Source organism: Hypanus sabinus, chromosome 21 (assembly GCF_030144855.1).
Source record: "Hypanus sabinus isolate sHypSab1 chromosome 21, sHypSab1.hap1, whole genome shotgun sequence".
Classification (NCBI taxonomy): domain Eukaryota; kingdom Metazoa; phylum Chordata; class Chondrichthyes; order Myliobatiformes; family Dasyatidae; genus Hypanus; species Hypanus sabinus.
Genome location: NC_082726.1, coordinates 37,998,684 through 38,013,259, shown reverse-complemented (window position 1 = coordinate 38,013,259; position 14,576 = coordinate 37,998,684). Strand labels below are relative to the sequence as shown.

The 14,576-nt window shown below is 41.2% G+C and overlaps 1 protein-coding gene across 1 annotated transcript in view; it reads left to right on the top strand.

Annotated features, from left to right (window-relative positions):
- Positions 1-13,651, top strand: part of LOC132378975 (annexin A4-like) — a 56,675-nt gene extending 43,024 nt beyond the window's left edge. Inside the window, exons 11-12 of the mRNA XM_059946376.1 lie at positions 12,193-12,315; positions 13,054-13,651. Coding sequence (XP_059802359.1) covers positions 12,193-12,315; positions 13,054-13,119 — 189 coding nt within the window. The 3' untranslated portion in view covers positions 13,120-13,651. The remainder of the gene's footprint in view (positions 1-12,192; positions 12,316-13,053) is intronic.
- Positions 13,652-14,576: the final 925 nt, after the last annotated feature.

Genomic DNA, 14,576 nt, shown 5'->3' with positions numbered 1-14,576 from the left:
ATCACTTAGAAGATACTGTACAGAAGGCCTATGATTGGTGACACTGAACTGGAACTTTTTGGCCTCTACACTAAGTGGTATGTGTGATGTAAATCTAATGCTGCACATCAGCCAGTTAACACCATCCCTACTGTAAAGTATGGTAGAGGTAGCATCATGCTATGGGATGTTTTTCAGCAAAAGGAATGGAACTCTGGTCAGAAATTATGGGAAGATGAATGCTGCTAAGTGCAGAGAGATCCTGGTGTTACGTACCCCGTAACTGGGTGTCGTACCAGCAAAGATAGAAGTATCCGTTGGAGTCTGGTGGTACTATTTTCAACAGTTTATTAGTAAAATATACAAAACAATATCAATGCAAGTATACAGATAATACACGTTAGCAATACTAAACCTAAAAGTGTGGGTATAATAATAATCAATAATAAACAAGCTCTATCGTTGTCTAGGGGATAATGAATTGTCACATGGAAATAAAAAGTTCAGTTCAGTTCATGCAGGCTGAGGTAGCTGTTAGTCAATGTGTTGTAATTGTTGGAGAGAGAGAGAGAGAGAGAGAGCAAGAGAGAGAGAGGACGAACAAACAGTGACAGCTATTGTCTTGCAAACCTTCCTTTACGATCTTGATCCGTCGATGTGTTTTTGTGGCCATTGAAGCATGATCCCTCTGTCCTTTAGCTAGACCTTTCTTCCGTGGTGGACTCGTCATCCAGGCAAGGGTGGACACACACATAAGCCCCCACCGGCCTTGCTATAACCACTGTGAGTTAAAATTGACCGATCCTTCGTTCGGTCTCCGATGCCCCACGCTTTCTCGTGGGTTTCTGATGCTTACTAGTGTGTCTCCTGGTGCGTCTCTTGCTGTGTCTGAGGGGTGTTATCCCAGACCTCACTTTTATCCCCACTCACGGCGTCTCAGGTGTCAATCAGTTTTGAATGGCTTAGCCCATCAAACCAGCCCACTCTGGCTATCCACTGAGGAATTTTAATGAGCAGGATGGTACCACATAAACAGCCCTCTCCGCAGCCATAAGTCTTTCAGGAGTCATAACATGGTGGATGCACATAACTCTCTCTCAGGCTGTTGTCAGTTACAGATGTCCTGGCCTGTTTTCTTTTGCCTCTCTTACTCTCTCGTTAGCAGCCTGGCAATGGTAACAGTTTGTGATTCTCCCAGGGGAGGGGTCATGGGCAACTCTGCACCCTTTGGCCCATCAGAGTTGTTCATCCTTCGTAACACCCCCATCCTTCTAAGAATTTTCACCAAAGGGAAAATTAACTAATACAGCATCTTACAGAATTACAGAATCTAACAAAATACAGAAGGGTTTTTAACTACAGAACAATACAGATATACATTCAACTTAGCATCTAGATAAGCAGTCAGTGATTACATTGCCACTTCCTTTAATATGCTTTATCTTAATATCTTGTATCTTAATAAATTCCTGTAGCATCAGACTCCAATTTAATAACCTCCTATTTTTTCTCTTTCGTCAGCAAAAAAAATACTAAAGGGTTATGATCTTAGCTTAAGTGTATATTACAAAATGTGAACTAATACATGTGTGATTATACTGTGGTACATTACAGAAGTTTGTGCAAATACTAATCTTTATTTTAATTTTAAACTTAATAGTCAATCTTCCATGGTATTGTTATCTTTCACATGCTTTGACAAATTCCCTCAAAACCAGCTGCTGTGGCATTTTGTCAACCTTTACTCCTCTTGCACTTAACTCTCACGTGGTTAGCTTGCTCACCAGTGTGGAATAGGCCTTCACATACTCCTTTCATAGGAGTTATCTTATCACCAATGTTTTCCAAACTTAGCCCATTTTCTGAACTTCCACACAATTCTTTATTTTTGAGCAAGTCACTAATTTTATCTTCAGGACACTTCATTCTATTAGTTTTCAGTTTAACATCTGCAAGTGATCCCTCTTTGTCAAAACAACACTTTTGATTCTGTCCCTCCAAATCACATCCTTGAATAACATCAGCAAATTGTTTATCTTTACATTCCGAAACAAACTGTAATTGATTCACAGGCACCTTGTTAACAAGCCATTGTTCCTTCAGCCTGGTTACTGCTTCTAAAACCAATTCAGACTTTAAATTTTCTTTATTCAATTTAGGAACAACACCTTTTCCTTCTCCTTCAATAATATTCACATCACCAGCTTTCATTTCCTCACTAACTTTTAACACACCTTCTAACACAAACAACTGAGAATTCTCACTCTACTGGTACCAAAGTTAACCCTTTCTTCACTGAACAAAGTCCATCTGACCCAAAAGGACAGCATTCCTTTTCAACTAAATCAGATACCTCAGACTCTTTCTGAGCTTCAACACTAGGTTCAGTACCATATGCATCCACATCTTGAACACACTCAAACAGGACATCTACCTCTTCCAGGCTTTCCATACCAGTCCCTTTTTCAACATCTAAGTTCTCCTGATCCTCCCAGTTACTCTCTGGGCAACTCCCATCCAGAGTAAACTCAACCCTACGGGTTAAAACAACTTCATCTGCTAACCCAGCAGACTCCTTCAAGGTAATGGCATTCTTTTAATCTAGGACTGCCCTTATATCATTATTGGGAACACATTTAAAATTTTCAACTTCTTCAAACTGCTCTGTCAAGCCAGACAGATCATCCATGTCTAACCATGGACCTTCTAACTGCCTTATCTGTTTCTCATCTTTACTCTGTGCCTCTATAAATTCTTTCTTGGCTAAGGGTAGGTCTATCTCCTCTCCTTTACACTCTTCCACCTCCCTATTCTCTGCTTTACCATCCCCTAACCCCTCTTGGTACAGGGTCGGTAAAAACGTCTCAGCCAAATCAACACTGGACTCATTTAAACTGTCCTCTTTCTCAGCCACCTTTCTCGACATGCTGCGAGTGATCACGCATGGGGGATAGATCTTAGAATCCAGGGGTGGGTCCTCAGCACTCACAGGCTTGCTTGTCAGTTCCACTGCTGAACCCACCTCACCACCTGCTAAATCACTACCAAGAAGGACGTCCACGCCGTCTCTCGGTAATTCTGACCGCACCCCTATTTCAACTGGTCCAGATACCAGGTCACAATTTATAATGATCCTATGCAAAGGCACGGCTTCTGTCCTTTTTCCAATACCTCTTAAAACTACCTCTCCAGTCTCAGGACCACAATCTAGCACTTTACTTAGGATGAATGACTGATCAGCCCCAGTATCTCTCCAGATTCTCACTGGAACTGGGGTTTCTCCCTCTTTCACAGACACTGTCCCTTCTGAAATAAATTTCTCTCGCCCCTCTCATATTTTATCTACCTTGGCCTTTCTCGTCGACTCAATACACCCTGTAGGGACTGCCATTTTTCCTTTTCCTGTTTCCTTCTTCGGAGCAAAGCACTTAGATGCAATATGACCAACCTTTCCACAATTATAACAGGTCAAGGCAGGAACTTTCCTGCCAGCCTGCTTTTCCTCCTCCTTATCTTTACCACTAGCTCCCAGCTTATTCTCTACCTTAGCCAGTGGACTTTCTTTACCGTCCCTACTACCTTTCTGGTAACTCTTATTTGAGGAAAACTTTGTCCTGTGGGTTAGGGCATTTTCATCTGCGAACCTGGCAAATTCCGATATAGACTTATTCAGTTTCTCGTTTAGATACATCCAGATATTATCCGAAACACAACCTTTAAATTCCTCAATCAGAATTAACTCTCTGAAACGATGGAAATCCTCCTCCACCTTTTCTGCAGCACACCAACGATCCAAGAGCACACCCTTTTCATAGGCAAACTCTGCATACGTCTGATTCCACACTTTCTTTAAATCTCTGAACTTTTGTCTATATGCCTCAGGTACCAACTCATAGGTCCGAAGGATAGCCTGCTTTATTTCCTCATAGTCCTCAGACACGTCCATGGACAATGCCGCATTTGCCCATTGAGCCTTCCCTTTTAATACACTTTGTTACAATGCCACCCACTGATCTCTGGGCTACTTCTGATTCACTGCCACCTTTTCAAAATACAAGAAGTAACTGTCAACATCTGTCTCCTCGAACGGAGGTACTAACTTAAACTCCCTACTAACATTAAGCTTCTCCTCTCGGTCTGCCCCTTGGACTCTTCCCCGTTCCCTGTCCCTAACTTCTCCATGTCCAGCTCATGCTGCCTCTGTTTCTCCTTTTCCTCCCTGTCAGCTTGTTCCTTCACCCTTTTTGCCACTAGCTCAGCTCTTTCCTTCTCCCTTTTCACCTCTAACTCCTTTAGCTGGAGCTCATACTCCCTTTTCTTCTGTTCCACGTCCAACCTTAATTTTTCCAACTCTAACTGAACCATCCCAACAACTCTTTTCTTTTCCGGGAACAGATCCAATACCCCAGCAGAAAATACATCCTTGTCCATATAATACTGGGCTATGGCCCTCTGTATCTCCCACTTTTTCATTGATGATTTCACCTCTGTGAGATTTAATTGTTTCGCACTATTCACCTAATCCGTCTTTTTGGCATCCTCCAGCGCCTTCAAAGTCGGATTTTCTAAAAAAAACTGTCTATATCCATCTTTTCTGGTTTCCAGTCTGGTTACCCACTCAACTAGATCAAAGTCTGGATGTATAGCCCGATTCAGTGCCCCCCCCCCCCAAATTAGGTGTCAAATCCCGGATGAGCCCCCAATTTGTTATGTACCCCATAACTGGGTGTCTTACCAGCAAAGATAGAAGTATCCGTTGGAGTCTGGTGGTATTATTTTCAACAGTGTTTATTAGTAAAATATACAAAACAATATCAATGCAAATATACAGATAATACACGTTAGCATTACTAAACCGAAAAGTGTGGGTATAATAATAAACAAGCTCTATCATTGTCTAGGGGATAATGAATTGTCACATGGAAATATACAGTTCAGTTCATGCAGGCTGAGGTAGTTGTTGGTCAATGTGTTATAATTGTTGGAGAGAGAGAGAGAGGACGATCGAACAGTGACAGCTATTGTCTTGCAAACCTTCCTTTATGGTCTTGATCCGTCGATGTGTTTTTGTGGCCATTGAAGCATGACCCGTGTCCTTTAGCTAGACCATTCTTCTGTGATGGACTCGTCACCCAGGCAAGGGTGGACACATACACAAGCCCCTACCGGCCTTGCTAAAACCACTGAGTTAAAATTGACCGATCCTTCGTTCGGTCTCCGATGCCCCACACTTTCGCATGGGTTTCTGATGCTCACTAGTGTGTCTCCTGGTGTGTCTGAGGGGTGTCACCCCAGACTTCACTTTTATCCCCACTCATGGTGTCTCAGGTGTCAATCAGTTTTGAATGGCTTAGCCCAACAAACCAGCCCACTCCGGCTGTCCACTGAGGAATTTTAATGAGCAGGATGGTACCACGTAAACAGCCCTCTCCGCAGCCATAAGTCTTTCGGGAGTCATAACATGGTGGATAAACATATCTCTCTCAGGCTGTTATCAGCTACAGATGTCCTGGCCTGTTTTCTTTTGCCTCTCTTACTCTCTTGTTAGCAGCCTGGCAATGGTAACAGTTTGTGATTCTCCCAGGGGAGGGGACATGGGCAACTCTGCACCCTTTGGCCCATCAGAGTTGTTCATCCTTCATAACACTGGATAAAAAGTGGCTAGCCTCTGCTAGAGAGCTTGCTTAAGCTGGGGAGGAAGTTCATCTTTCTGCAATACAATGACCCAAAGTATGCTGCCAGAGCAATCATGCAGTGGCTTCAAATGAAGCAAATTGATGTCCCTGACTGGCCCAGTCAGAGTCCTGACCTTAACCCTTTTGACATCCCTGGCAGCACCTCAAGATTGCCATCCACTGCAGTTCCCCAACTAACCTGGCACAGCTTGAACAATTTTGCAAGGAAAAAAATGGGCAAATCTTGCTCCAGCACATTGTGGAAAGCCAATGGAGACTTAGCCAAAAAGATGCTTGGCTGCAATAGCTACGAGAGATGGCTGAACTGAGTATGGAGCAAAGGGGATAAATACTTAGGAGCTGCTGACATTTCAATTTTCAAATTTTTAGTTTTTCATGCTTTACAATTTTCCCTGTTTTGGGGCTCTACTGTGGGGGGGGGGAGGAGAATGTGATTCACAAACAAAAATCCTCACTTAAATTGATAAAAATTGGGTATAACACTCATTTATGTGAACAAAGGGTTGGGGTGGAATGGTTTTACAAGGCACTGTAGCTACAGATTTACAGAAGGTAGAATGTTGGATTGTACAATCTCTTGTGTCTTTCTATTGAGGATGGAGAGATTAAAAAGACACAGATCAGGGAATTAAGAATTGCAAATTAGTAAGAGGAAGTGGTATGGAAATTTAATAAAATCAGCCATGATTTCATTGAATGTGGATCAGGCAGGAGGGGCAGAGTGACCTACTGCTGCTTCTGATTCTTATTCTAGAACTTCGCAAAGGGTGAGTTGAAGCAATGTCCTAGTAATTGACATGGACAGAGGAGGCAAGGTTTCTTAGAGACTATTCACCTTTCATCTCTACTGTCCTTGGTTCCTCTAATTCTCTTCTCTCTGCATCTCCCAGTTCCTAGTAGGTCTTCTGCCAGTTACACCTTATGGACATAGATTTGGAGGAGCTGAGGAGAGTAGAGATGAAAAGTGAACAGCCTGAGGTAAAGCCATGAAGGGACTGGGATATCAATTAAGTATGTTTTTTTTTGACTAAGCAAATATAGATCGAAGTATTGATGTGTTGAAAGGAAGATTCAATCTGTTGTTGAGTAAGAACAGTAGATAGGCAGATGAGTCAAGTCAAGTCACTTTTATTGTCATTTCGACCATAACTGCTGGTACAGTACATAGTAAAAATGAGACAGTTTTTTTTCAGGACCATGGTGTTACATGACACAGTACAAAAACTAGACTGAACTACGTAAAAAAAAAACAACACAGAAGAAAGCTACACTAGACTACAGACCTACCCAGAACTGCATAAAGCGCACAAAACAGTGCAGGCATTACAATTGTTACGTCCGTGGCCCCCTCCTTTTTTGAGAATCACAAGATCACTATTAAGTCAGGTCAGGGGACCAGGAAATGAGAGAAAGACATGCAGGATCCACAAAGAGTTTGGAATGTGTCCTGGCCTCCGAAAGGCGGAACCATTGATAATGGCTATTGTCTCTTGGAGACGGAATTGTGTATCGAATACTGGACGATGCATCGAAGTCCCCAGACAATGAATCGAAGGGGGGGGGGGGGGGTTGGTGGAGGGATTGCATCATCCCAACCTGATTGACATCTGAGACCCTGTGAGTCAGGATAAAAGAGGGTCTGGGGAACAGCCCCTTCAGATGCACCAGAAGAAATGCTGGAACTCCTGTAACAGCATAATAGCGAAAGCCGGTGGAAAAGCCCACGTGCGTCCTTTTCCATTTGCCTTGGAATTGGTGGGTCTTTACCACGGGAGCACGGCTTTAGCTAACCACAAAAGGGAGATCAGTCCCCAACGACTCTCGAAGGATTGACATCATAAAAGGAATGGGCAAGATAAACCTTCGTCTTTCTCTCCAACCAAAAAGCTGCAACTTGAATGAACTTGAGTGACTTTTATATTTCCATCGAACAATACATTATCCCCTAGACAACGATAGAGCTATTTCTTATTGGTTATTATTATACCTGTGCTTTTAGATTTAGTATTGACAACGTATATTATCTGTATGTTTGCATTGATATTTTTGTGTATTTTTATCAATAAATACTGTCAAAAATAGTACCATCAGACTTCAATGGACCTCTCTATCTTTGCTGGTAAGTGACCCAGTTACGGGGTACGTAACAGAATAAATAATAAACAAGAGAATAGGGCAGTAAGGTGTCAGTCCAGGCTCTGGGTATTGAGGAGTCTGATAGCTTGGGGGAAGAAACTGTTACATAGTCTGGTCGTGAGAGCCCGCATGCTTTGGTGCTTTTTCCCCAGATGGCAGGAGGGAGAAGAGGTTGTATGACGGGTGTGTGTCCTTCATAATGCTGTTTGCTTTGCGGATGCAGCGTGTTGTGTATATGTCCATAATGACGGGAACAGAGACCCCAATGATCTTCTCAGCTGGCCTCACTATCTGCTGCAGGGTCTTGCGATCTGAGATGGTGCAATTTCCAAACCAGGCAGCGATGTAGCTGCTCAGGATACTCTCAATACAACCCCTGTAGAATGTGATGAGGATGGGGCTGGGAGATGGACTTTCCTCAGCCTTCACAGAAAGTAGAGACGCTGCTGGGCTTTCTTTGCTATGGAGCTGGTGTTGAGGGACCAGGTGAGAATCTTCACAGATGAACACCAAGAAATTTGGTGCTCTTAACGATCTCTACCGAGGAGCCATCGATGTTCAGCGGAGAGTGGTCACTCTGTGCCCTCCTGAAGTCAACAACCATCTCTTCTGTTTTGTTCAACTTCAGAGACAGGTTGTTGACTCTGCACCAGTCAGTTAGCTGTTGCACCTCCTCTCTGTAAGCTGACTCATTGTTCTTGCTGATGAGACCCACCACGGTCGTGTCATCGGCAAACTTGATGATGTGGTTCGAGCTGTGTGTTGCAGCACAGTCGTGGGTCAGCAGAGTGAACAGCAGTGGACTGAGCACACAGCCCTGGGGGGCCCCCGTGCTCAGTGTGATGGTGTTGGAGATGCTTCTCCCGATCCAGATTAACTGAGATCTCCTAGTCAGGAAGTCTAGGATCCAGATGCAGAGATGAGATGGAAAGTCAGTGGAGTGAAGCCAATAAGAAGAGCATTGGAATATCTCCCTGGAGTATTCATTCAAATCTCAGAATTATAATTTTTTAAAAAATTATTTTTGTCTTAAACAGCTCAACCAAGCAAAGATGGTGGGAAAATTTTTGGTCTAGAGGTTATTTTGAACTAAATTTTCAACTTACAAATGTTTGTAAATATTTGCATTAGTCTGTAAAATGTACTTGTTAGAATATTCCGAGGCTGTGAAATCCCATCAGACACAATTTTCATTGCATGACAACTCTAAGAAAATCTAGCTAGCAGAGTTAGTAATGGTACATGGCCATTCTACTGATGTCACAAAAGCATTTGACCAAACAACAGGACTGTAAAGCGTAACTGACTGCTTGTGTTGTCCTCTGAAATTGTACATCATATCTACACACATAATGGCATGTGTGTTGTAATCTACCTAATAGATCCACACCAGTCTGGACTTGGTGTTGACTTGTGTGGAACAAGTTGCATTGTTAGCCCATTGCTTTATCAGTGCTTCTCACAGTTTCCCATTGGAGATAACCTAATTTGCAATAGCAAATGGAAAACTGTTCAGCCTATTCACAATCACTTCAGAACTAAAAGCATTCCAACTTCAGTCACTGAGCTGGAGTATAGAGATGAAGCTTATCCAGGAGCACAAGCCAATGCCCCAATTCATCAACAACTATTTCAATGAAGCTTAATAAAGAAACAGCCTTACAATAAACATCTACACAACACTGCCTTCCCAACCACAAGACCTTCTCTAATAACAATCATGCTCCCTATCTTGCAGTAAGTAATTCCACAATGAAGGCAGGCCATGATGATGAAACACCATCTCCAGATGTTTGCCCTCTGAATAAAAGTGTGTTTGAAGATCCAGCAACTGAAACCCATCATTCTCAAGGGGTACTGACTGGCAGTGATCTATGCCCTCTTGCATAGTTCCAGAACAAGGACTATATAAAGCAGGCATCGCAATAACAGTAGAGAGATACCATCAACGTAGTCTCTGCCAAATCCTCCAATTCCACTGGCTGGATCAGCAGACTGTTGTCAGTGCTGTTCCTAAGGTGAACATCAACATTACTGAACATTACACTCCAGGCCATGTTCACATACCCAACACCAGCATTTAAAGCTGCCACTCTTTTCTGAGCTCAATCACAAAATGAGATCACCAGGAGCAAGACTGTTGTTATCAAATCCTCTTTTATGAAACTGCATCATCACCACTGACATATGTGAATCCCTAACCTCATGATGGATAATTTCAAATGGTATTTGAGATCCACAAGTCTCTCTTGAGAACATGCACAAGTCCAGTTCAAAAACAGACAGACAGACATACTTTATTGATCCCAAGGGAAATTGAGTTTCGTTACAGCCGCACCAACCAAGAATAGTATAGAAATACAGCAGTATAAAACCATAAATAATTAAATAATAGTAAGTTAATTATGCCAAGTAGAAATAAGTCCAGGACCAACCTATTGGCTCAGGGTGTCTGACCTGAGGGAGGAGTTGTAAAGTTTAATGGCTACAGGCAGGAATGATGCCACATCCTAGATTACCTATCCTCCCACTCAAACAACCTAACAACTCCTGCCTCACTTGTGATAGATTTTGTAGGTCTTGCATCAATCTCATCAACTACCTGCAAACCTACAAAAGTACAGTGGAAGCAAATCATCCTGGACTCTGAGGGTTGGATGAAGAATTTTTAAAAGTCCTGTAATTTCATCAAGTGGCTTTTCAATCATCTAATGTCAATTATATGAATATTGCTATATTTAATTGAGTTTTAGTAAGCCATGCTCCCTGTGCTATGACCTCTGTTCTGTTTCCCATGTGTACATTTTGAGAGGTGTGGCTATAGGCAATGTTTACAAATGATATTTTACAAAGATTTACTCATGATGGATGGTAGATACTTTTCACTCCATTAGGTTGACTTGCAGCAATAGAACTTTGGTTTAAATACAGCAGATGTTGACTCTGTGAAATATGCTTGTTAAACCCAGTTTACTTAATGTTTCATCTGGTTCATGGTTACTAGGGGAACTGAAAAAAACCTATCTTGTTCAGTGACACGCATGGATTAAGGCTGTGGAAAATCATTGGGAGTACTAGCCAAGATTTACATAACATTGGGGTTGCCAACTTGAAAATCATTGTTAACAAAGTGGGAGCATAGATATTAATAGGTGGGTTATATCGTGTGATAGGTTTTCCTGCATGCTTGCAAAGCTTTTCAACCTGGGGTCCACAGATCCCTCAGTTAACGGTAAGGCTCCATGGCATTAAAAAAAAAAGTTGGGAACTCCTGCTCTTGAGTGCTGATTATGTTTCTTACCTGAGGTATGCCTCTATGTTAAATTTGGGATTTGGCCTCGGGAAGACATTCTGGAGCACGACACAGCAACAGGTTGCTCTGATCTATCAGTGGGTGGAGAGGGATTAGAATTAGATGAGTTAGGTGGTGAGGTTGAGGAGTATATTGTTTCTCTTGTTCTGCAGGAAATGCTATTTTCCTGTAGTCTCATCAGCAATAGTTAAGATAAAACTGGTTAAATCTGAGGCTGTTTCTGCGGAAATTCTGAAGTTCAAGCAAAAAATAATGAATACTTCATATTTATCCATGGAACGTATTGTATATCTGAAGTATTCTCATTACTTTGAAGGGTGCCATTTAGTCCAGGGAATCTGTACCAACTCTTGAGATATTCTCTTCAGTTCCATTTCCTCCCATCTATTTTCTTGTCACATGTTCTTTCCCTCGTGCCCATATATATCCTACTAAATCTTTCACCTTCCATCCACACTATACGTAATTGTCAGCAGGCAGTAACCCAACTTGCAGAAAACTGGAGTACTCAAGGAAAGCCACATGATCACAGGGAGGACATGCAAACTCCACAAAGATGGCACCTGAGGTTAGGGTCAAACCTAAATCCTTGGAATGGTGAGGCAACAGCACCACATGCTGTGCAATCATTCCATTCTGGATTTTAAAAAAACAATCATAAGATTCTCCTTCCATAAGATACCTGACCTGCTGAATATTTCCAGAACTTCCTGGCTTTATTTTAGTTCTGAGGCTGCTGAGTTCATTAAAATATTTTAAATGTTAACCATCTTTGTGGAAAGGCTTGGCTCTCCACCGTTGTCTTTACTGAGCCATGGAGCCATGTTGGGTTTGTGTATGAGTTTTTAGAAGCTTTTGATCTCTGTCCTACTGATGACACATCTATTTTGTAGAGTAACCTTTTCCAAACTAAATAATATTCATTGCCAGGAGCACAAATAGTTGTGTGTGAGTGTGTGTGAGAGAGAGAGTCCATGTATGTCTGATCTGACCATCGTAACTACTGAAATTAGCCCATTTTAACTATTGTTCCTGAAATTAGCCCACTTTATCTGTTGTTCCTACCAGGGTGCTGGTACAGATGAAAGAGGCCTAATTCGAATCATAATCTCTCGGAGTGAAGTAGATATGATGGATATCAAAACTGAATTTTTCAACCTTTATGGAAAATCATTATTTTCATACATTGAGGTATGTTCCAAACTGATATAATTTTAAAACCATACTATCCCTGTTATTAGATGACTGAGGACATCTTATAAATATGAGCAATATTCTCTTTTCCTGTTACTTGCTTCCTAACTAGAGGCCAATGTATTAAACTTTTGAAGCTTCTGTATTCTCTAACCACACACTTTGGTGTTTGTGGCCATGAACACTGCTGTACCACTCTTAGTACATTTTTAGTTAATAGTGCAACAATTGTATAATGTGTGATCAAGAAAAGAACCATTGATTTACAGTGATTTTATGTACTGTTGTTTTGGGATTGCAAAGAAAATCTATAAAATAATTCCTAGTGTCCCTAACACACTCCAAACCCTGTATAGCAATTAGCATGGGCATCAAATCTATCAGAGAACATGGCATAAACCACTCAGGCAATCAATTATGGACAAAAAGGTAAAACTTTTTTGTGTAATTTATGTTTCCATTTACAATATTTTATTCAATATTAAAAGCATGAACTGCCTTCCCATTTGATTGTGCATCTGTGTATCCAGTACTGGACTTCATCGGTGTGGAGAATTACTGACAAATGAGAAAACCAAAATCACATAGATTGGATTAAGGAGACAGTTGGGGAAAAAATTGGGTTAAGTAGACAGTTGGAAAACAATTCAGAATTGGTTTCAGTACCTTATACGGCTTGATTGTATAAATGTGTCAGGTTCTTGATAATAGGGTAACATGTCTTATGCCCAATAGGATGATGTGGGAGGTGATTTTCGGAAGATCTTGCTACGACTCTGTGGAAAGGATGAAGATGAATAAAGTGGATTGATTGCTTTACATCAAGGCCATGACTCTGAGATTGAATACGGTGCATTATTCATGTAGCCTCATTCATCATTTATTTATATTCTGTATGGCGAAGGTGATTTGTTAGATATTGCTATACATTGAATGCAGGTTGGATTCTGAAATTTGCAATTAATTTGTCAACGCATTTCATGTTTGAGCCAGTATTTCCATAAACCCTGAATAAACAGTACTGTTTTGTTTCTTCCAAGCCACTCTGCATTGTAATCATTGTAACAAAAATTTTGTTTAAGTAAAAAGAAGCATTTTATACAAGAGATTTTAAAAAACACAATTTTTAACACTTAATGGGAGAAATGAAAATTTAAATATTCTACATTTATTTGACCTGGTAGGATTATTTCTGGGAGAATGCCTGATGTGTTGCTTATTGTATTTACATGAGCTGAAATTCGATTGCCAATTACTGTTTTTATAGCTACTGGTGGAGTGGAGGTGGAGGTCATGGCCTCTCTTTTAGAAAATAAAATTCTTGACTGCCTCAACCTAATTTCACTGTGTTTCCATGTCTTTCTTCAATACATTTTTTGGACAACGATCCTACTCTGTAGGTTTTCTCTCCTTCGGTATATATTCTATTTCAACAATGCATTCCAGTTGCTGCTCTGAGAAGTCAGTGTGTGTGAACACAATTGAATAATCTTATCCTTTCCTCTTAAGGGTAATGCAGATGTTAAATGCTCTTCAGTGAACACATGCATTGGTATTTCAAAATTTAAAGAAAAAGAAATCTGAAATGAAACCAGCGATTGTTGGAAATACTCAGCGTCTGTGGAATCAGAACCAGATTTGTTGACACTAATTTGCATGATGTGAAATTTGTTTTCAGGCAGCAATACAATGTAAAGACATATAATTACTATGAATTATAAAATAAATAGTGCATAAAAAGGAATAATGAGGTAGTGTCCATGGGATTATGGACTGTTCAGAAACATATGCAGAGGGAAATTGTTGTGTGTGGGTCTTCAGGCTCCTTCCCAATGACAGGAACAAGATGAGGGCATGTCACACATGGCAAGGATCCTTAGTGGTAAATGCTGCCTTCTTAGGGCATCACCTCTTGAGGGTGTTATCAATGGTGGGGATGCTTATGTCCGCGTTGAATTTAGCCAAGTCTATAACTCTGTGCAGCTTCTTGTGATCCTGTGGAATGAAGCCTCCATACCTGTGGTGCAATTAATCAAAATGCTCTTCACGATACAGCTATAGGAATTTGTGAGAGACTTTCATGACATGCCATATCTCCTCAAACTCCAACTGAAGTGGAGCCTTTGGTGTGATGTTCCAGCTTCAAACCTTCGTGAAAACAGGGAAAGTGAGAAAACAAATTGGTTTTGCGGAGCAGAATGTGTGAGGGGAGGGATGGGAAGAACAAAGGGAATAGCGCTAATGAGGCCAATTGGGTT